This window comes from Carex rostrata, chromosome 6, assembly GCF_964058835.1.
Source record: "Carex rostrata chromosome 6, lpCarRost1.2, whole genome shotgun sequence".
In the NCBI taxonomy this organism is placed as follows: domain Eukaryota; kingdom Viridiplantae; phylum Streptophyta; class Magnoliopsida; order Poales; family Cyperaceae; genus Carex; species Carex rostrata.
Window position 1 is genome coordinate 7828306 of NC_135923.1, and position 26726 is coordinate 7855031.

At 32.1% G+C, this 26726-nt stretch overlaps 2 protein-coding genes across 2 annotated transcripts; both read left to right on the top strand.

Moving 5' to 3' along the window:
• Positions 1 to 11023: 11023 nt before the first annotated feature.
• Positions 11024 to 17364, top strand: LOC144555472 (protein PIN-LIKES 6-like). Its single transcript, XM_078303813.1, has 11 exons — positions 11024 to 11171; positions 13903 to 14170; positions 14296 to 14375; positions 14470 to 14594; positions 14829 to 14944; positions 15040 to 15234; positions 15338 to 15412; positions 15514 to 15614; positions 16038 to 16090; positions 16327 to 16521; positions 16737 to 17364. Exons 2-11 carry the CDS (start codon positions 13973 to 13975, stop codon positions 16856 to 16858), a joined length of 1260 nt encoding a protein of 419 aa, XP_078159939.1. The 5' UTR covers positions 11024 to 11171; positions 13903 to 13972; the 3' UTR covers positions 16859 to 17364.
• A 1873-nt stretch (positions 17365 to 19237) lies between these two features.
• On the top strand, positions 19238 to 26594 carry ABCB25 (ABC transporter of the mitochondrion 3). The gene is made up of 20 exons (XM_078303397.1): positions 19238 to 19605; positions 20190 to 20432; positions 20541 to 20727; positions 20836 to 20897; positions 21142 to 21185; positions 21695 to 21797; positions 21909 to 22016; positions 22115 to 22198; positions 22303 to 22363; positions 22516 to 22661; positions 22986 to 23102; positions 23422 to 23507; positions 23872 to 23960; positions 24371 to 24426; positions 24723 to 24803; positions 24947 to 25012; positions 25093 to 25185; positions 25280 to 25344; positions 25432 to 25567; positions 26281 to 26594. Exons 1-20 carry the CDS (start codon positions 19357 to 19359, stop codon positions 26416 to 26418), a joined length of 2214 nt encoding a protein of 737 aa, XP_078159523.1. The 5' UTR covers positions 19238 to 19356; the 3' UTR covers positions 26419 to 26594.
• Positions 26595 to 26726: the final 132 nt, after the last annotated feature.

The following is a 26726-nucleotide window of genomic DNA, read 5'->3' on the forward strand; positions in this document are numbered from 1 at the left end:
CATAAGACATAGGTGTTCTTTTTCATATTATTTTACTTGTGGTTCCCTTTTTACCTTTAAAGATAGTTTCTTTTAGTACTATCCATTATTCAATACATTGACCACCGTGTCCCTTTTACACAACATTAGTTGAGAACTTGAGATCTTTGATCTTTTCTCATTATTTTTATTATGATTAAGTCTGTAGGCACTAGCCACTACGCACACAAACATTCTCTGAAATTAAAATTTCAATTCAATTTCTGATAAAATTTGATCTCTACATCTCCACTATATATGAGATATTCTGTCATCCTATTAGAGTGTAATAACTACTAATACCAATCAATCACAAAATTATTAGTATTGGTAAGAAGTCTACACAAGTTTCATGAATATTTTTCTCAAATTAGAATTTCGCACAACTATTCCTACGATACAACCGAATATTCATTTCAGCATATTTTTATAACCACTCTAGTATATACTCATGGACATGGGTTCTCCTAAATTAATTTGTGATTTCCGTGCTTGAAACACTAATTTCATCCCGCACAATCTTCATAAAATCTAGTGTATTCTTATCGAACCTGTCGTGTCTTAGAAAAAAAAAAAAAAAGTCAATGTAAATATACAATTACGATAAGTTTGAACATCTCAATTGAAATGAACGATCTAAATTTGTCTTAAACGGCTGAATGAAATTTGAAGAGGAGACCAGCTTAATTAGTTTATGGGCGGATTTTAAATATAGAGAATAGAGATCAATGTCCTTTATTTCTTCTTTTAGCCTATAATAATACATAGTATACAGTATAACCTTTTAAATAAAACAATGATATTTGAACTGTAAAAAAAAATGTGAGAATGATTTCATTAATCGTCATAATTACAATTTATATATATTTTTATATTGATTTTAACATTTAATACAAAAAAAAATTAAAAATGAGAGTTAATTGACCCTCATTAATGCTTCTTACCTCCGTCTCTGCGCCCATTGCTTTGGGAACAAATGTAGGTGAGAGGGTACGTAGTTTTACATAGGACAACACAACCTTATCATTCTCTTCAAGAAAATCTCTTGTTATATTTGTGAGGACTGCATGTTTATAAATTGTACAATTTTTCTTATTTTTTTTTAAATATATATATATATTCTTTTCAGCAAACAAATTGATTATTTTTTTTCTTCAAAAATAATAAGGACGGGATTAAAATTCCAGTGCAAGCGTGGATTGATTGAAATTTTAGTTCAGTCTTCTCTTTTACAAAACCACATCACAGACTACACAGGATTTCAAAAATTGAGAGGATTGGTCACCTCCCATATTCAGATTTCAAATACTGGGTGGACCAAACCAAAGTTTCAGTCACCACCATGTCTGCACCGAAATTTTAGCTTAATACTTACTATTTATTTAGAAAGAAAAATAAATTAATATGTTTTTTGACAAATTATTTTTTATTGTGTAAAATTAAAAAGAAATTGCGTATTGTCAATTCCCACTAGATGCGGCAAAAAATAAAAATAAATTGGCATAAAAGAATAAAAGACGGCACATTTCAGATTATATTTTAAACGAATATCGAGTACAAAATTAATTTTATTTGTACATCATAACTTTTTAAAGAAAACAAATAATGATTTTTTATTTGTTTCTTTAAAAGATCAGTGGTAACTGGTAAGTATAGTAATAAATTCTGAATTTAGGAATAATTCAACTATTTTTATTATTTTTATTCATGTATAATAAAATATAATTTAGAAATATATCCTTTTGTATAATGCATATGAATTTATTATAATTCTAAAGTTTTTAGAAAGAATAAATTGGAAAAATTATAAAAGAACAATCTAAAAATCTATTTAATTCGCCCATTCATAAATTATTCATGAATCATGTTACTGTAGATATAAGCATAGCGTTGTTCTCTCTTAAATATCTGTAGTATGAGTAATAAATATCCTCATCTGGCTGACTGGCTAGCAACATTAGATGAAGACATTTATCTTCCATTAAATATGTATTATTAGAGTAATAAATGCTAGTATTTGACGAACAATTATAATATTAGAATAAGACAACATGCATGATTTATCACAGCAGTAATATTATTACGAATCCGTAGCCTCTCAGTCGGACAGAACCAAACCTTCAAAATATGAGATCAAATATGAATGGAAATTAATTATATAAAAAAATTATACGGTAAATATTCATAAAATTTTATTATAAACTATATAGAAAACCACATATAAATAGGGGTGGCAATGAGCTGGCTCGGTCAGAGCTAGTTTCTAGCTTGACTTGTTAATTTTGTACCGAGCTACAACTGAGCGAGCTGGACCTAGGGCATCCGAGCTAAAACCTAAGCTTGAACTCGTGACAAGCCAGCCCGAGTTAACTCGCGAGCTAACGAGCTGACTCACTAGGTCTTGCTGGATCTTGTTTTAAGAAGAAAATAAATTATACAAATTTTTTGGATCGAGCTGAACCAAGCTATAGACAGTATAAAATGCACACATATTGATGCCTAGCCGAGCTAGCTCACGAGCAAGCTAAGTCCCAGCTTGAACTCGTTAATTCTGGACCGAGCTAGTAGCGAGCTAGCTCGTTAACAGCTCGGTCCAATAACAAACGAATCAGGTGCGACTGTGCGAGTCATGATCGAGCAACGAGCTACGAGTTTTTTTGCCACCCCTACATATAAATACAAAAAAATTGAAAAATAAAAATCGATTGACCTCCATATATTTTAAATACCTATGTTCTTGCTTACGAGAGCAGAGGCGGATCAAGGATTTTCGTTAGGAGGTACAAAAACTGGTGAATCATGTTTAAATAGCTATTGGGTTCAAATCTGTTAGCTAATCATATATTAGATTAAAAAAAAATAATGCTCTAAATTATAATTTTCAATGCTCGGACTTGTAATTTTCAATGATCTAACTTATAATCTTAATTATCAATTACAATTTAAAAAAATTATTCTAATTTTAATTTTAATTTTAACTCAAATTACAAATCAATATTATAGAGAGAGGCAAACAAAAAAATTCAAGAGAGAACAAAATCAGTCTGAACCTATAAATTTTGTTAAAAATTCAAAATACAACTATCCCTGAACTTACGTAGATCTGCCCCTGCTTCCCAAACTCTCAGTATATGGCTGAGTACAATCATAGCAATAATATAATAATATACGCGATAAATTAGCGTTTTATTTGTTTTTTTTTATATTTTCGAATCAAACTCAAAATAAAACACCCAAAAAACGTATAATATATTTTATTTACAAATAAAACGCGAATCACAAATTATTCGTGAGAAAGTTGCAAAAAAAACGTGAATTTTTTTAAAAATAAATTTTTGTGGTTTTCTTTTACTTGTTGTACCGAATTATTTCTAAATTATATCCTAATTATATCCGAATTGTAAATTTTTACTCCGCAGGACCGAACCCGAACTATTCTTACAGTTGAGTTCCAATGATATTCCAGGTTTAAACGGACGACTCGGAACTTATTCTGACCCAACCTGAATTTGTCCGTCCTCTCGAGAGCGGGAAGGCCATATTGATACCAGTACTGCCGACTGCGGATATTTTGGACCTTTACAATCCCAATGAATTATTTCGTGAGCTTAATGATACATCATCAACAGTATACGATTAAGTGACGCATCCAGTTCCTGATATTTAACTCTAAAGAAAATTAAAATTATAATTTATAAAATCGACTGTCCATGTGTCCGGCGATAGACCTGCAGGTGGGTCCAATCAACCCGCGTTGTAAGGCACGTGTCGCTTTCTCTGTTTGCCTCTGGCTCTCATATCTGCTGCCAGTCTGCCACTGTGAATCACGATTTGCAATTTTCCATGGCCGCTGGATGGAGGCATCACTTAATAATAAAGAAGAAATAGCTTTCGATTTTCTCTTTAGTTAGTGCAAATTTGACAATTTGTGTATGATTGTGATGGTAATTAATTAAAATATCATGGTGGACCCGGCAACTTAATTTGTCGATTGATTTCATCGCAAATTAATTAGCTCCAATATGGAAGCAAATGAGAATTAGAATCTTCATTCTATAGGTCAACAAGAGAGATCTGGAGGTGTGCGTCATATGATCTGCAGTCTTAATCCGATCTGATGTGATCATAATTAAAATAAAACCTGAGCTGGTTTTGACGCTATACTATATATAATTTATTAAAGGAAGCTGATATGAGTACCCGCACTACAATATCCGCACAGTACCCCCACCTAAACTGTCATAACTGTTTGTGGGGACCAAACTACCATAACTGCACTTCAGATCTGTAACTTTTTTTTTAATATTAATAGTCAAATCTTGAAGTATGTAGTTCAAAGAACACAAGTATTTATATCTATATAGTAAACAATGTAAATGATAAATTAACTATTTTTAAATAATCGTATCCGCACTTTTTTTTGAAATTTCTGATGTCGTACCCGCACCTAAACTGCCATAATTGCTTATGGGGACCACAACTATTACAAATCTGTAACTTTATTTTAAAATATTAATAGTCAAATCTTGAAGTATATAGTTCAAATAACACAAGTATTTATATCTATATAGTAAACAATGTAAATGATAAATTAATTATTTTTAAATAATCGTACCCGCACTTTTTTTTGAAATTTCTGACGTCGTACCCACACTTAAACTGCCATAATTGCTTGTGGGGACCGCAACCGTTCTAGATCTATAACTATTTTTTAATATTAATAGCCAAATCTTGAAGTATATAGTTCAAAGAACACAAGTATTTATATCTATATAGTAAACAATAATGTTGTAATTTTTACATAAATACTTGTAGGGATCTAAACTGTCATAATGTTGTAATTGGATCTCTCCTCTTTTTACATATGACACTGAAAGTATTAATATCTAAGCATTGCCACCATTGCATGGGGCAGTTGGTTAAGGCATAGTCCCCTACGGGAGGGACATGGGATCGATTCTGCTTGGGGGCAGAATTGGAGCCTACGGGCTTTACTCAAAAAAAAAAAAAAATCTAAGCATTGAAAGTATTTATATCTATGCACTGAAGTATTTATTTTTATGAGGTCAACTATTTTTGTTAGAGAAATGTTGACGCGGAATTAGTACCGAGACTTTGAAAGGGTGTTGCTGGAATTTTAGAATAATAATTAGTTGAGACTATATAATATCTTTTTTGAATAATAATTAGTTGACACAATATAATTAGTGGGAACCATAATACATTATTCATCTAAATGCAGTTACCGTAGTACGGGCACTGTGTGGGTACTGTAGCGCGGGTACAGAAATGATTATTCTTTATTAAATTCGGGCAATTGAACGGTGCTGTTTTAGCCACGACATGTTCTTTGTAGTGTAAGGTCGTATGTGGTGAAATTGAAATCCAAAATATGGCAATCATAAAGAAAACAAGAATCGTGCCTCTGTTTGATATCAAGTGATAGGAATGGCAAGCATAAATATCCTCATGAATTGTGCCTGATAACAGAGACGGATTCAAGTGATAGGAATGGAGATAATGGAGTCAATTATTCTTAGTTTTTTAAAATTTTGTATTGATGTATGATTGTCTATATAATTTAGAGTAAAATGTTATAATATTGTAAAATTGATCTATATTTTATTATTTTTTATTGAAAAAAAATTATATGATTGCTCTCTATATGTATTTAATCTTTTATAGTTTGAAAATCTAGCTACGCTCATGCCTGATAACCAACTATACATATCATGAACAAAGTAGGATATGTCATAAATTAAGATAAAATTTTAGAATATAGCATAATTTATAATTATTTAAAATTACAAGTGTGTGTGTTAAAACAAAATTCATACTAAAAAAACATATTTTCCATCTCTCTTCCGATTTTTTTCATGTACCACCCCTTGATTATATACTTGGATAGTTGGATTTGTCCTGCTATGAGTTTCTTCCTAAATATCTCTCACTTAATCTTCATGCATCTTATATAGGATCCACAAACAATTATTACTTAATGCATACTGATCTATTTTAGTGTAATTAATAGTTGTCACACATTTTTTATCGAATTAAAACATGTTTTTAACAACTGTCAACGACTCTTAATTTTCAAGATTCATTATCTGATCCTCCCCTCTTAAAAATATACATACTTAGTTATTTAATAATACAAATTTGAATATTGCGCGATGAATGCTTGCTATTTTAAATAGATATTTTATATAAATTTAAAATGAGTTTAATATAAAAAAAACATTAAAGTAAATAAATTTGTTAGTTTTAGAAGTTTAAAAGAAAAATAAGTAAATTCAAATTTTAGAAGGATAAATACATAATTTTGAGGTTTTTGAGGGATGTACATAAAATTCCCCATTAATAATAAGGAATTCGAGAAAGATTTAAAGCTGAACAACACATAATTTGACCCCCCCCCCACCATATTCAAGAGTTAAGACGACATGAATACATGATGACAAAATATGAAATATGATTAAAAATCTATCTGAACGGCTCCTGCTACTTTTACTACAAAAAATTGATTAAAAATATTTCTATTTTTTTACTTTTTTCTTCTAACATATATTATTATTTTTTAAAATAGAAAAATAGAGGTCTAGTTTTTTTTTTATATATATATTATTCGTATTTCAAATTCACAATATTTTACATAGAGGATGCTACTCTTTGCTTCAAAATCAAATTGATTCTTTGAACATATATTATTATTGTTAATAAATATTGATCTTCGAAATACCGTAATGCGTTGCTTAATGTATTTTGATCAACTAATTATCACCTATTAATACTAACATTTTATTTTGCAAATAAAACAAACGCTATATATTTACTGCTTGTATTAATATTTCATAACGAATCGCTTTGACTTGTACGAAAAAACATTCCAAGAGTGTCTTCAATTTTCTTGGTACAAGCAAGAGCCCTCTAACAATTTTGCTTTAATCAACCAGATATCCAGAGTTCTCTTATTAGGAGGCCAATATTAAAATAGAACACATGCATGACAGGTTTTATATCTACCTAAAATAAACCTCTTTCTCCATATATCGTCCAAAAGTAAAGAAAAAGACATGATCACGTTCCGGTAAAACTTCGTCACAGGCGCATTTATTTCTCGAAAGAAGAAAAGACTGACGTATTAAAATTTGAAAAAAGGTTCTCATCCACATACTACTGTTTACGGTTTATCCACAAGTTTTATCCACTCGCTTTTAACAAATTTTAACGAACTAACTATACCTACGACATTTCTTTAAATAAACTTTTGCAATTGTCTCCATTTTTTTACGAAAACAAAATTTTCGATCCATTTCACTTCCTTTCTCTCCTTCTCTCTCGATGGCGTTCATCAATTTCTCTCCACTCTGAGGATCCATCATTGGACTCAAATCTGTCCCCACCGTCATGACCATCGACCTCAGATCCGACCGCTGCTGTTGCTTTCTTCCATCTCCTAAGCGTTCTCGCCTGATCTTCTCTCCAATTGAGAAACCATAACCCTAACCCCTAATCTCAGATCCGGACGCTCAGATCAACCGCGACGATGCCTGTGCACGCGGATCTAGACTGTTAAATTGAGCAATTGCGCGAGTGCAAGTTCCTTTCCGAGTCAGAGGTCAAAGCCTTGTGTGAGCCTAAGAGAAATTTTCCAACTTCTTGAAGAATTTTGTCACGCTCAAGTTATTTGGATGTTCTTCTTCAATTTGATTTGAGAAACTGAGATAGATACAGCGATTGTCACTTTGATGTTCCAATTTTTGGTTGATCTGGCGAATCAGAGAGAAAAAGTTCATCTTTTACTTGTCATTTGACTATTTGAGCAAGTGCAACATGAATAGTGTTAGAAATATATTTTGAAAACACAAAATTTATTTAAATATTTATGTTAATATTAACGTTTTAATTTTATGAATACGGAGCTAATTGTGAATTATTTGATTAATCCAATTTATACACCAAACTCACTATCCACTGCCACAGAAAATCAAATCAAATAGATATGGTAGAAAGCTAGCTGTGCGAGTGTGCGTGATGCAATTTCTAAATCTTGGCATTTACTCATAATCAATTGAATTAATTGCACCACCTTGCACAGAAAATAAAATCCAATTTTCATTTGCGCAGGATGTGATTAATTACCATTTATTCAAATATATATGACCGTTTCTTTGATTCACATTACACTGTTCAATTTATTTTAAAAGAAACGGTATTATTTTGAATATTATTTTAATAGTCATGAACGCACAAATTAATTGATATCTATGGTTTTGCCTATAAATAGCACATACCATCTGGAGAGCTATAATCCAATAATCGATATACTCTCTTCTTTCTGTTAGCTCTATATTTCATAAATTCAATTTCTATTCTCCCACAAATAAATATTTTCTTTATAGAAAACATATTATCCTGCTATCATTGTTGAAAGAAGCTACATCAACCTCTACCACGGTTGCGCCCGAAGGTAGAGGAATACCGGCGTAACTTGGGGCAAGCTTAACCGATTATTCCTGCGCTTAGGACGGGAAGTTGCCTTAGGTCCGCATTTTGCAGCTCCGGGTAATAAAGTTTTAATTATATTCTTGATTATATTTTTTAATATAATTGTTATTTATTTAATGATCAAAATTCAGATTTAAAACTAGTTGGTTAGTTAATATTTTTCCAACAAATAGCACAAGTGAAAGTGAGAAGGATTGTAGGATAGAGGAAGAAGAGTGCAAATGGGCAGACGACCTAGTCGAATCAGGCCAATGCTCGGTAGATAACACTAACGGGTTGGATATTGATAAGAAATTGCTAATTGACCCGAAACAGCTATCTATTGGGTCAAAGATTAGAGAAGGGGCTATGTGTAGTGAATATTATAATTTTGTTGAACAGATGATGGATGAATATTTAGATTTAAAAAAATTACAGTATACATGGAATTGATTTATAGTTTAGAATTAGAAATTTTACAATATTGATTGTTTGTAAGTTGTATATTTTGTTTTTGTAGTTTAAGTTGAAATTTTGTATTTTTTACATTTTATTTTATCCTTTTCATATGCTTATTTTACATTCTTGAAATTTTATAGTTTTTACGTTTTGCTTTCACAGTTTAAATTCACAATTTTACAGTATTGAAAATTTATATTTTTTAAATTGTATTTAATCGTTTTCATCTGCTAATTTTACATTGTTGTAAATTTATGGTTTTTACTTTTTATTTTCACAGTTTAGGTTTACAATTTTACAATATTGAAAATTGATATTTTTTAAATTTTATTTAATCTGCTAATTTTACAATTTTGTAATTTTATAGTTTTTACTTTTTGATTTCACAGTTTAACTTGATATTTTTACAATATTGAAAATTGATATTTTTCAACATTTTATTTTATCATTTTCATCTGTGAATTTTGCATGTCTTTAATTTTATAGTTTTTACATTTTATTTTTATAGTTAAAGTGGTCAATTTTACAATATTCATTATTTTTATGATTTATTTGTGTGTTCATCAAATTGAGAAAAAAGAACAAAAAAAATTAAAAATTTTAATTTTGCCTTTTTATCATTTTTTGTCAAAATAACTGCTAATAACTAACTGCCAATAACTTTCTATAACTGCAATTTTCAAAAGTACAGTTTGAAAGTACAATTTTTTTGTCATGTTGTGCATGTTGCAATCTGTTTTTAACTATCATGTTACCACTTCAAATAGTTGCTGGATGTTTTGTGATTAACTGATATATTTTATGTGATGTATTGTATAATTATACAGCATGTAGAAGCAGTTTTACAGTATTCGCGCAAATCAAATCTGTGGATAAATGGTGGACAAAAGTTTGTAGACAATTAGACGTTTCTTGAGTTCAAAAGAAAAAAAACCAAAAAAAGGAAGAGAAGCTTCTTGTAACAATTTTTTTTTTTAAAGTGAAGATGAAATCAAGCCATTAAACTATTTAATTCACAGTTACAAAAAAATTGTATTTTTGGAATTTCAAACCTATTTTTTATATAGAAACAAAACAATGTATATTTATATATGTATTCTTGATCTGAGTTTTTATTGTCTAATCGGGTGGATGTAAATATTTATATATTATACTAGCGATATGAGTTTAATATTTTCAAAGCGAATCATCTGAAACTAATAATGATTTACACAAGCCAAGCTATATGATGTGATTCCCATCAAAGATTGGATAAGATTTAGTTGTTATATATTTTTGTTAGGTACCTCTGCCAAAAAAAAATGTTAGGTAGCAAAATTTCAGAGATGAAACTACTTAATAGATAGAAACAATATTACACTTGTAATTAACATTTACTAGTACGACATTTAATTTTGCTCTTTCGCATCATATTTGCAAAACACATAATCATCGAATAAGATACCAAAAAAAATAAAATAATAATCATCGAATAAGTCCAAAATTTATTGTCATGTTGTTGTATAATTCCTATATAATTATAAACATAACAATTTTAGTTTCATGCAGTGCACGTACTATATAATCGAAACAAAATTGTATATAATTGATGTGTGTGCTGCATAAAGTCAGAACTGCTTCGTTAAAAATCTTTACCCAATTCATACGTGGAGTCTCGATTAAAAATGCGCATCTCATGTAGTTCTCCTGTTTTTTACTTTTTGCTAAAAAGACAGAAGAAGAGGGGGACCTATCCATCTGTTGCTCGTACCCTGTAGTTATGAAATCCTCTCTGTAGTTATGCACATTCCTCTCCAGTGTCTGTTGCTCTGTGAATAAATGAGGGACAAATCCTTTTCGATTTACTGGAGATAATTGGAACCTCACGAGACAGGTAATCCTTAACTTCATACACCGTGCATCGCGTGAGGAGGGGTAAATATGTAATCTCCATGAACTTTGGTACCGATTTGGGAGAATGACTGTTCGATTCTTTAAATGCCCAATCACCTCACAGTCCTGACGAGCTTGAAATAAATCATTATTATATAAAGACAGATTCAAACTATAATCACCTTCCATTTCTGTTCTGTCCGATTGCAACTTAACAAAGCGCCAGCTACCATTCTACAATCCATGCTTTCCTTTGAAGATACGAGAGAAAGTGATCTCAAGAGAGATTGACTGGTTGGGAGGGTGACGGTTAGAGCCCCATTTCATTACTGAAGGTACTACTCCTTGAATTTATGCAATTTAGTTTTGTATTGTATTTCGATCTTATCTCTCTCCTGTCCTCTTTTGCCATTTTGGTCTCTTCTTGATGTTTTACGAGCAGTAAGTTGGACAAATCAACTTCAGCTTGTTAAAGTCAGAAATTATATAATAGATTACAGCATTATAACTGAAAATGTTGGTATTTTTGGATTTTTCTTATGATTGATGGTCAGGTTCAAGTGCATGTGAAACTCTATTATTATTGAAATGTTAAGTAATTGCGAAAGTGGGGGAAGAGTTAACAACGTCAAATTTTAGTTTGGCATTGATCTTCTCTAGTGCTTAATTATCTTGTTTTAAGTGAGATAATGATTTATCTAGGGGCATAATTGCAAAAGAAAAAGGTCAAACACAATTGGTAATTTGATAGCTTCCCGGTATAACATTCTTTTCTGTGTCATTTTGCAAATCATCTCCTGAAACTCTGCTGACTGCTGAGTGTTGTTTCGTAAATTTTAGATCCTCAAATTCTTCTTTTCCGTTTGAATTGGGTGTCATCTCGAACTCTAGATTCTGAAATTCTTCTTTTCCGTTTGAATTGGGAGCCATCTCGAACTCTTTATAAAGTTCTCTTCCTAAAATTGAAAACAGAGTTACAAATTTGCATGTAGTAATGGGATATGGGAAGAACTTCAATACATTGCAATTTTTAATTTTACTTAAAATTTCAAATTGAACTTCTCGCATTTGTCCGCAACAACTAGTAATCTAGTATTCTATTACAAAGTTTCGTCAGATGCAATAAGTTAAAAGTGATATCTATTACAAAGATTCTTTAATTCCTTGGACAATTTATTGTTTTATGATAAAATGGTTGGTAGAAATGGTCTGTATTTGCTTTTTATATAATAAATCTATAGGCATTTGAGCATTTCAAATTGTTGAAGACTTGAAGTGACCGCCTAAAGAATTTTCTCAAAAAAAAAAAAAATGGTTCAAGTGACAGTGAGTCCCAAATTTGAACAAAGACGCACAAATGTTTTTTTATATGTTAATTTAACAATGTAGATTCAAATACGGTTTCTAGAATTGGTTTTCCTGAACCTTAATCTCTTGTTTATAGAATATGTTGGCGCTCCACGATTATCCAAAATAATAAAAAATAGATAAATAAATAATGAATAATAAAATAATAGTGAGGACAGTTCAAATGCCTCTATTTTTTGTATCTTTGTCGTGCCTCAGCTTTTTAATTTTCTAATAACAATTTTTTTTAACTTATAATTTAAAGTAAAATTGTTAGATGTGATCTATATTATATTATACTCACAAAAAAAAATTATCATCTTTTGATTTTGTTTTTTATGTGAATTAATAAGTTGAAAAACCAATATCTAGAATTTATTTATATCAATATATTTTTTGCAAGCTTTTGATATCGATCAAAACAAAGTCCAAATGTCGTAACTTATTATTTGCATAAAGAAAATGATATAGATTAAATCTAATCGTTTTATTTTGTTATTTGAATTTTAAGTTTTAAGTTATTAATGTCAAAAAGTAGAGGCACAAAAAATGAAGGTTTTTGAACCCTAAAAATATAATAGGGATAATAATAGTATTAAGAATCATGATGATGATGACAGTAGTAAAATTACTGGCTTATTTATTGAAGTTCACGGAATAATACCAAGTACTTGAAATATTTGGAAAAGGGTTATCTGCATCTGAAAATTATGTTTTTATAACAAAATATTCATTTTTGAAATGAAAGGTGAAAAGATCTAGTCTATCAACTTCCTTCAAACCCCCATTTAATGAAACTGAGAGCCTTAACATTCATTTAATGAACTATTAAAAAACTAGTGATATGTATCCTTGCATGCACTTGTATCTGCAAAATATCTAGCCTTAACATTCATATAAAGCGATATCATAAGTTCAAATCTATAAAACTGGCCAAAAGTATTGCTACAGGTGAACATTAAAAATTTATGCACCCATATTTTTATCCCCGGGTCCACAGATATCTAGGTTCTACGATTGCAGGCACATGGCATTTACAAATTTTCTCATCCTTATTTGAAGGGTTAAGATCCATAAATATTTAATAAAGATTCAACACAATAATCTTGACGATAATCAAAAGTAAAAATGACATCAGAAATCGAACTTTTTGTGGCAAAATTTATATGATATATGTACATGTATTATACGATAGAATTTGGTGGGTGTTTTACCGGTCATCGACCGATTCAAACTTTTCAATAATATATATTTATTATCAAGAAATACCCAAATTTCACAAATTTAGTAGGTGGGCGATCTCTCTACAATCAATTCATTCATTAACATTTTTTTATTTCCAAGTAATTTTGAATTGATTTGAGATATATTACCGATCTTGTACTTGTTTGCATGTTTGGGAAGTCAATTTAGAAATGACATCTGGGGGAACTATTATCTTGACTTGATGACCTCTAAAAAAATGTACTAATATTTTAAAATCAAGTATTCATGGTGCAAAAAAGAATTTCCATCTGTCCTGATGTGGTATCCAATGTCCTAAAACAATATTCAATACATTTTGTCAATTCCTTGTACAGTTGTCTTCTTTTTTGAACTATATTATGGGTCTTATATATAAGAAAAGGTAATAACATTTTCTATACCAAACCAGTTGCTTAAGCACACAATTTTGGTTTCGAAAAAATATATAATCCACAAATACTCTTTTCTTTCCAGGGCAGCGAAACAAAGGTGTTGATCTTGGAGCCAGAAGGACATTGAATTCTTTTTAGTTCCTACATTTGATATGCCAAAAATGGCAGAGAGATCTTTAATGGGGATTCTTATGGAGGAAAGCAGTAGTTCGAGTGCGTCATTGCTTGCTGCGCTGAGGTTTTCTGTTCTTCCAATTGTTAAAGTATTCACAGTATGTTTCATGGGTTTTCTCATGGCATCCAAGTACGTAAACATTTTACCGCCTAATGGTAGAAAGCTTCTTAATGGGGTAATGTTACTTTCTCTTGTAAATTCTGTTGTCTTACATTTCTCACATATGTGAATTACTTTTAGTTAGTCATCTGATTCTAGATTTTAATAATCAGATTTGCTTGTTATATATATGTCTTGCAGCTGGTTTTCTCGCTTCTCCTACCTTGTCTGATATTCTCTGAGCTTGGCCGTGCTATTACCCTCGAAAAAATATTACAATGGTTTGCTTTTCAACTATATATACACATTTCCAAAACAAAGATGGTGTATTTTAAATCCTTGAATAGTAAGAAAGTGTTAAAATTGAATTTGCAGGTGGTTTATCCCTATGAATGTTATTTTAGGCTCGATCTTTGGGTCAATTATCGGGCTTGTTGTTGCTTCTATCATTCGGCCGCCCTACCCGTACTTCAAGTTCACCATTATTCACATTGGAATTGGTAACTCCACTGTTTATATTAAAAAAACATTTAAGTAAAAAATAGAAACTCAACACCATTTTAATCAATTTTTATCTTGTTGCATAAGCTGTGATTATGAATATGGCTATATAGATGACTGCATTTTCTTCTGCATCTCTGTTACTCTAAACCATATCCTTTGCAGTCAGGCAATTTGTTTGATTACATTGTTATGCATGTTTCATGATTTGAAAGAATGTAATTTATATGAAGGAAATATCGGGAACATACCACTTGTGCTGCTAGCGGCGATCTGCAGGGATGAAACAAATCCATTTGGTGACACGTGCAGTGAAGCTGGCACTGCTTATATCTCCTTTGGTCAATGGGTCAGTTTTCTCTTTTAATCACTTTTCTTTTCCCTTTATCATTTAAAAATTTCTCGTCCTGTGATATGAGTTATTTTTCTGATTATTTTGTTTAGGTCGGTGCTATCATTCTGTATACTTACGTTTATCAGATGCTTGCACCACCCCCAGGTGAAACTTATGATAGCATACATGAGCCCAAACTTCTTCCTACAATAACACTTGGAGATGAGATTTATCCAGAAAAGGTGCCACTGCTAACACCGGCAGAATCTGAAACAGGAACAGCAGTTTCTGCAACAGAACCTACAGTAAGTAATTCATTTTATTTGACTAAATTGCCAAACTTTTTAGCTCCTTTGCTATTGGTGTAACAATTTTCACCTAATGTATAACCACCTTTTCTTTCTGCAGCTAAACAATAGATGGAATTACCTTGTTGAGAAATTGAAGCTGAAGCAGATATTTCAGCCCCCTATTACTGCTTCGGTATGTTTAATTCATAATGCTAATGTCTTATCTGCGCCTTTTGTTTTGTTTTGTTTTGTTTCATTTGTGGAAACTGATAAAGTTTAGTATGCATTGCACAGGTTCTTGCCATTGTCATTGGGGTAATACCATTTTTGAAGAAATTGATCCTCACTGATGATGCTCCTTTCTTCTTCTTCACTGATAGCTGCTTGATTCTAGGGTAATATTTATTTTGTAGAACTAGAATTGTTGGGTAAATTTTATGAGACATAATTTTAATATATGGAACTTCTTTGCACCTGAGTTGCCTATATCTCGAGCTAGCAACCTGTGCAAGGGAGCAGCTTTCTCATCATAATAAATGGCTGCATTAGTTTGTTTCTTAACTAATGCGAAGGGAAACAGAATGATCATACAGTTCAACTCCCAACATTACCAATACTGTCCCAAAATTTGTTTCAATTTATTACATATACAACTTCCTTAGATAAACAGCGGTGCACGAAAACCATAAATATATACGCAAATTGAAAATCATCAAGAATATAATGAATTAGTCTTTTGATTGCATTTTTGTGGTTTGTTATGTAAAAATGGCATATAGTTTCAATTCTATACGTAGTGATGTAACATGTCTTTTCAGGGAGGCGATGATTCCTTGCATTTTGTTAGCATTGGGTGGCAATCTCGTTGATGGTATGTAATTTCATACCATCTTTTTTTTTTTTTTTTAAACTTTGCAGAAATTGCGAAGTTGTGAGGAGGAATCGAACTCTCGATCTTTGAGTACAACAACTCTAGAACTTATTCTTAGCCAATTGTGCTACCTCCCCTTTCTCAATACCATCTCTTTTATTCCTCCAAATTCCACTTTTCTTACCTAAACAAATCCACCAAGTATAATTAAATTCTCTCTTCTTTTTTATTTTTAGGTCCTGGTGTTGGAAGTAAACGGCTCGGATTGAAGACAATGGCTGCAATAATATTTGCACGTTTGCTGTTGGTTCCACCAGTTGGATTAGGCATTGTAACCCTTGCCGACAAACTAAATTTATTCCCCAAGGATGACAAGATGTTTAAGTTTGTTCTTCTGCTCCAGCATTCAATGCCGACCTCTGTTCTCTCTGGTAAACATTTATTTCTCAATTTTCAATGAAAAAAATTTCAGAAAAACTGGATTATGTTGTTATAATCTCGTATAAAAAAAAAATTATTATGAAAATTATCATATGGGTTTTATATAATTAATGTTAAATAAAGCTTTGTTCAATTTAAGTATTTAACGCTTTGTCGTACTACTACAAAAAAAGATGCTTTGTCATAGTTATTATTTTTTTTACAGGTGCCGTTTCAAATTTACGGGGCTGTGCAAAAGAATCAGCAGCAATTTTGTTCTGGGTCCACATATTTGCTGTTTTCTCCATGGCTGGATGGATGATTCTCTTTCTCAGGATTCTTTTCTAGAAGGCCTTTATTGGGGGTCTTTAATCTTCATAAATTTTGGTCCCTTCCCTCCACCTATTATTTGCATTGAAAGGCATATAAAGTAGTTGCTGTAAATCACATAGAAAAATATATACAGACTTCATTTTCCTCTGATAAAAGAAATGTTCTCCTTATCTGACAGGACAATATGGCAACTGGCTGTTGCTGGCCAGGCCATGTAATTTGAAGGCAAATTTACCTGAGCCCTTCAAAAAGCCTGTATGTTACATGTTAATATTTACCATTTCATTACTGAATGTATCATATATAGATAGAATATATATATATATATATATATAGAGGTATCAAATAAGCTTAATATCATTGAGTTTTGAACCAAATTTAAGAGGAGCTGTGAAATTTGTTGTTTTAATTATAAATGTGGTATGTACATGCAGCAGCTCTGTAGACTTTAGGATCTGTTAGCATCCTTCTAACTTGTGATTCCAAATATATAGTAATGAAATCTCTTTCAGTCTTTATAATGGGCAAGACCTATAAAGTCCAAATAGTCGATCCAAACCATTCAACATTCAATCTATAATAAAATGTGCTTGTATACCAAATTTTTTATTTTTTTGAATTTTTTTACTATTTATTAAGCTAGTTTTAAAATTATTGTTTTCAATGATCAAGAATTTTTTTCATTGTTTATTAAAAATCAACGATTTTAAAACTGACTTAATAAATAGTAAAAAAAATTCCAATAAATGTAAAATTTGGTCTCCAAGCATATTTTAATATAGATGTTACATCTAACTGTTTGGATCGACCGTTTGAACTTTGAAAATAAAAAAACCAATTAGTTACACCACGATTCCAGAACAAATGTTTTAATATTAGTCAACCTCTATATATATATTCCTCTGTTTCTGAAGTTGTTATTTTTACCTACATTTTGATGCAAACTTTTTAGTAAAGCGTATTGTACATTATTAATTGTTTGATTTATCTGCGTGGCTACAGTTTGAAAAATTGAATAAAGAGTTTTCTCTTATATTGATTAGAGACCACCAAAATCAGAAAAAGAAAGATGTTATGGGGTGTTAGTGTATTTAACTATTTATTTAGATGAATCACATGTCATTACTAGTAAATATATTTAATTTCTCATTATGATTGTGGTTTGTTAATGGATATTATTAATCACAATATAAACATTAACGTGGTAGAATTTACATATACTGGAAAGATGATCATAAGGATTAAATTGTCATGTTGCAACAAATAATTTTTTTTTTTTTAAATTCAAAAACATTAACGTGGTAGAATTAGAGTTTTCTCTTACATATACGGGTGTTATTTTTATTTTGTCAATGACTCCAACCAAGAGACAGAGAATAATTCAATTCTTTTTTTTTTTAGTTCCGATCATCAAATTTAATTTAAAATTATCTTTATGAAATTATTTTCTATGGGAATTAATTGAACTCCAAAGTTGTTTCATTTCGATCAAAAGGTAGTGTACTTGGACTAAAATCAGGGAACATTCATTGGCCAAGATTCTTGCTCTTGTTGGTGACAATTAATATATAAATTGTTCAATAAAGTTAAACAAAATATAATTTTTCAAACAAATAATAAGAGATAATAAGAGAGACAAAGAATTAAGAATTATCAAGTTAATTTGAAAAGTAAACTCTTGATTTTTGATTTTCTCTGAACCGTTTGTATAGAAACAAAATTGAAAAATAAGAAAATAAAATGAGGTGATCTGTATTGCACAAAAATTTTAATATATAATTTTCCATTATGTTGTTAGATAATCTTAATATATAGATTTTCTAATAGATTGGTGATCTCTTGATTCTTAATATATAAATTTTCCACGGCAATCAAACAAAGAAAAAATCGAATGGAATCCATTATATCGTTAGATGATCTGTATAGAAACAAAAGAGAAGGAAAAGAATAAATATATTGTTATATTTTTTGTGTCTATTTAATTTTAATTATAACGTATCGTGTGCCATTACGTATGGTGAGTATATTTGTAATTAAATTTAGACTTCTACATATTATTCATGTATTTAATCAAAAAAAGACAAATAATGTGATTAGAGGGTTAAGATTAAATTCAAATTTTTATATTGCAATTGTAGCTGTTGACGGATCGGACACCTAACGTACTTAATAATAGAATGGAGATAATTTGTACTTGCATGAAATAAAATCTGCTCTATCAAAATCTCTACCCCAAATTACTGCTTATTGTAATTATCTAATATAGACCAAATCTGAGAGCAAGACTCACTTGTGGCTTAACGGCGAAACTGTGGTCAACCCACCACCTCCCGATCCGATTCGATCTGTATTCCAAACCCGATTCGTCGAACACGCGAAAAGGCAATCCCGCCGCGCAGCCTTGATCACAAACAAAAACACGAAAAAATATCATAAAAACCCACAAAAGTATCTCAAAAGAAGCATAAAAAAAGAAAACAGAAGCCCTATTTTTACTCCAATTTTTCCCACTGATGAGGGCCGCATCAAGACTGATTGGCGCGCGACAGCTCCTACTGTGCCGATTCTACAGTTATCCCGTCTCGGTTCGCGCGCTCGGATCGATCGGGTATAGGAAGGACTGGTCTGATCGAGCACAGCGACCTCACCATTTCTCTCTCCCCACCGCCGATTTCTCGCGAAATGGTGGAGATTATAGGGGACTCTCTGGGTTCTGGCCCGGTCCCTACCTTGTCAATGGTGGGAGGTTTTCTAGTGGACTGGTATTTTTTTTTCTTTCTTCAGCTTTTATTACTCTGTACGAATGTGGTGATAAGAAGGTTGAACTTGACGTAGTTTGGTGCATGATTTCACACTATATCCAACTCGTTACTGCGGTGGAGCTGGAGGTGGAAACTCCAATTCCACATTCCATGGTATCTAATTCTTAGTGATGCCTACCTTAAGAAAGTAGGGATGATTAGTATAGCATATTGTTGCCAGTGGCAGTGGAATTAGTTGTTGAGCAACCGTCTTTCAATAAAACCCAGATTTTTACTGCATGCCCTTATCAATTTCAATTAGCATTATGGTATATCTTGGTGTTATGTAAAGAGCTGGAAAAGGGGCATTCAATGAGCTCCAAATTTGTATGGGCCAAATTTGGATTAATAAGAACAACAGTAAGGTTATTTTGTATTTAAACTCAGTTTGATACTTTGGTCTACCTTGCAAATGATCCAGAAATTGTGTTGAGTGTTAAATGCAAAGGCAAAATTCTGTTACTAGTTTGAGGGCAAAGCAAAAAGCCTAAATTTCTAAATTGATGCTCATTTCCCTGCATGAGTGAGTTATTTATATTATTCAGAAACAACTTCAGAAGACACATGCGTCATCCTTTTCCACCTCATCCAATGAGGTGGCAGCAGCAGCAAATCCAGCAGGAGGGAATAATAACAAAACAGTGAAAGATTCTTCCAAGAAGGATGCTGACGATCAAATAGCCGATACTAAGATCTTGCGTAGCCTTGCGAAGCAGTTATTTTTGAATGATAGTGCAGAGTTTCGTATGAGGACCCTCCTGGCTCTCGGCCTCCTTGTCAGTGCAAAGGTTTATTTTAGAGCTTCATCTCTATAAATGAAACATATATATAGATTTATAATTTTGTATGAGAAGTCACTACTACTGCAGACATAATAGCAACTTTCTGTTATTTAGGTTATAAATGTGCAAGTGCCTATAATTTTCAAGCTTGCTGTGGATTGGCTGTCAGCTATTACTGGGACGGAGACTGCGTTGGCATCATTTAATGAAGCTAATTCAACTATGTTGGCACTTTTCGTTAGCCCGGCAGCTGTTTTGATAGGATATGGAATTGCTCGATCGGGTGCAGCAGCTTGTAATGGTATATCTTATTTCTGAAAGAGATTTATCTCCTGAGACTCTTCTTTTTATTTCCTGTTTATCTGATACTTGTGTTATTTTCTGACAATCCATTTCTTTCTTTAATTAGAATTACGAAATGCGGTCTTTGCTAAGGTAGCTCTGGGAGCAATTCGTGCTGTGTCTAGGAAGGTACCTTGGAATCTTAAAATGATTCTGTTTGCTTATGCTGAGTAAATGTTTGTTTGTACATTAAAAAAAGGATGAAAAAGTACAGTTTAGTTTATTCTAACATACAACTCTTAGTGCTAGTTTTACGACTTCCATGGCAAAAAAAATCTTTTGTTGAGTGAGAACTGTTTCTAATTGTCATTTCCACTATAGATGTGCCTGTTGACTATGCTTCTTATATTGTAAATTTATACCATTATTGTAGGTATTTGCACATTTACATGAACTTGATCTTCGGTATCATCTCAGGTAGCTTGTTTGAAAATTAACCTCTTTCGATACAAAATACATGTCTTATATTGTATTTGCAAATACAAATACTCCATTACCTGTTACAGCTTTCAATTACTGATTCCTTGTCATTGTAATGCCAAAGAGACTCGTATAGTAGAAAAAAATTGAGGAATTATGGTGGAAGTGTGTTGGAGTAAGTGCTGGATAGGATTGGAATTGAATGGAATTCTGGAAAGGTGGAAAAGTTGAATTGGGATGCAAATTTGCACTTAGACCCCTTATTTTTGCACTTTGATCCCTCACTATTCCATGGAATAGACTATTCTATTATCCATTCCATTTGGGGGGGGGGGGGGGGGGGGGGGGAGGGGGCGGCATAGAATTGAGGAATGGTCCAGATATGCCCAAATTCACTTGGAATTGTGTGGAAATGGCTCAAGTCATCTCTATCCTCCTTGCTGAACACGCCCAAGAATCATTTCCACTATTTTCATGTTTAAAAAATTCTTATTTCGAAATTTCAGCCGCCAAACTGGTGCTCTAAATCGCATCATAGACAGAGGTAGCCGTGCTATCAACTACATTCTTTCGGTTATGGTGTTCAATGTTGTACCTACAATATTGGAGGTACTCCCATGTTCTTGTTCACCAACTTTTTATGTTGTTTCAGCTCACAAAATTAGTCTTAGTCTTAGTTGAGAGTTATCCTTCTCATTTTTGTTTGCTTTTATCTTGCAGATAGCTATGGTGTCAACTATTCTCGCATACAGTTTTGGTTCTTCTTTTGCTTGGATAACATCACTATCAGTTGCTGCATATGTGGCTTTCACTTTGGTTGTAACACAGGTGTCATAGCTTGAGACCTTGTCCAGTTTCCTTCTTTTTTTTTCACAACTAGGGATAAGTAAAACATAAATATAACTTCTTTCTTTGGGTGTTAACAGTGGCGGACTAAATTCAGGCAACAAATGAATAAAGCAGATAACGATGCGAGTACAGTCTCAATCGACTCGCTATTGAACTATGAGGTAATGTAATATAGTTATCATGAAACATATTTGTTTTTTTTCTGTTAGTCTAACTCTAATATGACTCCTTGTTGATCTTTCTATTTCATTTGATATTATCTCAGACTGTTAAGTACTTCAACAACGAAGCACATGAAGTTCAGAAATATGACAAGTACTTGAAGAGTGAGTACACATTTCATTCTTTTTTCTTGTACTTAGCTTCAACTCTCTGTTTTCTTTTACAGTGAGATAATGATGTTATTTGTAGCAGTTTCAAAATGTTGTTCATCATGTGCTGCTTGTATGCTGAGAAAATTTTCTTTGGATAATATTAGGGTATGAGGGTGCAGCACTGCAAACGCAATCTAGTCTTGCGTTTCTAAATTTTGGGCAGAGTATTATATTTAGCACTGCATTATCCACTGCAATGGTCCTTTCTTCTTATGGGATAATGAGTGGTGCAATGACTGTTGGTGACTTGGTAAATTCATCTTCTTGCTTTGTTATGCTTGTTCTTTTAATATCCTTTAATGCAATCTGTACAATCTGTAAGGTAAACAGTTGCTGTCATTTGCATGCCTATATTCTAGATAATAAATACAATAACATGTACAAGGGAACCTCAAAACTCCTAGTAAACAGTAAAACAGAGTTACTGTACTGAAATGTTGCAATCCCACAAAATGGCTGCTAGACAGTTGTTACTATTTTGATCCTTCATGCTTGATGTGATTATTGTAATTTATTTTTACTGGAATTTCAGAACAATTATGATTTACATGAAATATTTTATGCTAATGTGCAGGTCATGGTAAATGGACTGCTTTTCCAACTGTCTGTACCGCTCAATTTTCTGGGAAGTGTATACCGAGAAACAAGACAAAGCTTGATTGATATGAAATCCATGTTTCAATTGCTAGAGGTATTTCTGTTATCTAGAATTCCATGTTAATTTGCACAATTTATATTTTTCAACATATGCACTTGTATATTTCTCAGTGCTGTTTTCATCTTCTGCTATAGTACTTCTTAACATGCATATATTGCCAGTTCAATTATTTGACATATGTATTTATTTTCCAACAGTGAATTTGCTGAAAAGGCACACAACTTAAATTCCTTGCTAATGTAGTTGGGCCTCTGTAATAGAGAGATTTATCTTGTTAAAGTATGTATACTGGTGCATTGCATCCTTACTTATTTTGGTTAATTTAACAGGTGATTTTATGATGGGTTTACAGGAAGAGCCTGCCATCAAGGACAAGCCTGATGCATATCCGTTAGTTTTTAAAGGTGGATCCATTGAATTTGACAATGTGCATTTTGGGTATTGCCCTCTGCCTTGCTTGGTCATTTATTTATTTCTCTCTGCACAAAAAGTTAGCACACCTACTGGAAAGCATGCACAGGGGGGGGGGGGGGCTGAAAAATAAAATGTAAAATTAATATTGTGGTAGGTGGGATTTTAACCCAAGTTCTCTCACAACCACATGAGCAACTTTAACCACTACACTCCAAGCAAACATTTGATATTTTGCAAGGGGGGTATATAAAAACTATAAGCATATATCCACCAAAACATGTGATCTTTTGGTGGATATATGCTTAAATTTGTTAATCTAGTTATTTGGAAATAATTTATTTTTTCTTTTGGAGGAAACATGCTTATATTTTTTTGTTTTGCATTTCAGCTATTTGTCTGAAAGAAAGGTTCTTGATGGAGTATCTTTTACTGTACCAGCTGGGAAAAGTGTTGCTATTGTGGGAACCAGTGGAAGTGGTAAGAGTTCCATCCCTTCTGTCTTTTTCTTCTGTTTCTTCAGAGATATGCCAAATATACATCCAGTAACTTGTTATTTTGTGTATGGTGCAGTGAAGTCTACGAATATTTTTGTTCCTATTTTAGTCTTGTTTCAAAGTTTGAAGTTCATGCTTTTTTGTTAAATGTTTTATTGTTATGCATGAAAAAATAACGAAGAATTTATGATATAAAAGCTATTTAATTGTAGAATTTTTGAATAGCACCTATTCCTCTGTAGCTAAATTTCTGCCATTACATAAACTTTGTTGTGTTGCCTAGCTAGGTAATTTGTAGGTTCTCGTTATGTTTATATCTAGGAACAAATTTCATGAACTTCTCTTTCAAGAAGTCAACACATTTTTACTTGTTTGCTGACCTTCTTTCTGCAGGAAAGTCAACTATAATTAGGTTGTTGTTCAGATTCTTCGATGCTGATTCAGGAGCGGTGGGAATTTTTTTGTGGTTAATTCTTTTATTTCTTTGATTCATCAATATACCTGTTTTTATCTTCTGATGAAACATACAACTTAGAAAATAAAATCAAATTCCCTAAATGATCATTTTCTCTCTTCATGTGATATTTTTATGCTTTATAAATTCAAAGATTGTATAAATTAGCTAGACATGGCGTAGTCCAATATTATCATAACATCTCTTAAGGCGGTGTTTGTGGTTCAGTGCTGGGAAGTTTGGTGAATTTCTGGACAGCTTTTAGTTTTGTAACTTTTATGTTGGTTTCAGGTAAGGATAGATGGCCAGGGCATAAAAGATGTAACCTTAGAAAGTCTACGAAAGTGCATTGGTGTTGTGCCACAGGATACTGTAAGTCGCTGTAATTATTTTACTTATTCATCTCTTTTCCATGGATGCTGTACAATATTAGCTAATTTGATTTCTGAGTTTCTTTTAAAATAATGCTTCCTTTGATGACAAGAAGTTTTACTTGTCCATTATTACTCCCATAGGTACTTTTTAATGACACGATTTTCAATAACATACAATATGGCCGACTATCAGCAACTGAAGAGGAGGTTAGTATCTTCAGTTATTAATATTATGCTTTCTTTATAAAAAGGGTCTGTTGGTATTTAAGTTTGCAAGTCAACCTTAGGTGTATGAAGCAGCCCGTCGCGCGTCCATTCACGACACAATCTTGAATTTTCCTGCTAAATACTCGACCATTGTTGGAGAGCGAGGATTAAAGGTATGATGATTATATAGTTCTCCTAAGCCAATTGTCCTCCTACTTCTATATATTTGTTGACATTATAAATTTACAATATGATTTTTTTTTATAGTTGAGTGGTGGGGAGAAGCAGAGGGTATCAATTGCGCGTGCATTCTTGAAGGCACCTTCAATTCTGTATGCTTCTTGACTTATCCAGTTAGTAAATGTTTTTTAGTCAAATATCATGCTAATCATTGGGTGTTTGTGAATTTTCTTTTTAAGTTTATGTGACGAAGCGACCAGTGCACTTGATAGCACTACTGAGGCAGCCATACTGAATTCGTTGAACACTCTTTCCAAGGACAGAACTTCAATTTTTGTAGCTCATCGTCTCACAACCGCTATGCAATGTGATGAGGTACTGGCCTTTATTTTATTGACAACTGCGAGTCTTGTATTTTGTATGCAGGAAAAATGGAAGCACTTGTTTTATTTTTCTGTTTATCAAAATATTGCAAAAGTTTTACTTGAGAATCGTAGGAAGTTCTTTTATTAGTAATGAAATTTTTTGCACATCCTTGGTAAATTAAAAATTAAGTCATTAGAAAGTTGAGAATTCATTTATTTACCATCACAATTGCATATTAAATTAACCTTAGCTAAGTTATCGGGTACCTTAGTTAAAATAGATTCATTTTTCACATTTTGAGATAGTACATTGATTTTTTTTGTAAGGTTTATTTATGTTGCAATTTTCTATTGTCAAAGTAAATTTAACATTGCAAGGGATCTAACATAAATGGGGGAATATATATTTTTTTTATTTAGTAGGGGCATTTTTTAATAGTGTATTGCTAGATGGTTACTACCACCTAGCCATTATGTTTACGGGGAATACCAAGGGAGGCCCCAAAACATGTTGATGACAGATAGCCCCTGAACTTGTAACTTTATCAGTCACACCCCCACCCCCTCTAAAAAATATTAAATAAATAAAAGGCCAAAAGCCTTCAAAAAAGTTCATAAATGCTCAAATTGGATCAATTTGACTAAACACCCTTGACCTTTTAATCTTTAAGAAAGATTAATACTTACAGAAATGGTGCAACTTGTGCATTGTATACATTTCAGATTGTAGTCTTAGAAAATGGAAAGGTGGTGGAACAGGGGCCACATGAGGTACTTTTGTTGAAACCTGGCCGGTACTCTCAGCTGTGGGCCCAGCAGAATGATTCAGTTGACAATGCTTCCATTAAATTAGAAGTTTGATCTCTTTTTTGCTGTTTCATTTATTCTCTGTTGCGGGTTAAGCTGTTCACTCCCTTTAAATTGATGATAGTGTTTAATTATTAGGGAGTACAATAAGTTTCAATGCGAAAATTAAAATTTGTTTGTGCATCTGTGTTGTCTAATGGCACCAGTAATTTAAGATATTTGTATGCATGATATTTTTTAACTTCACCATGGCCCTGTGGAAATGCACTTGGATGCCAATGCACAAACCCGAGTTTGAATCTAGCTTGGCTCAAATTTTGTTTGAAGTTTTTATGTGCCGTGCATGCCCCAGCACAGTGTGC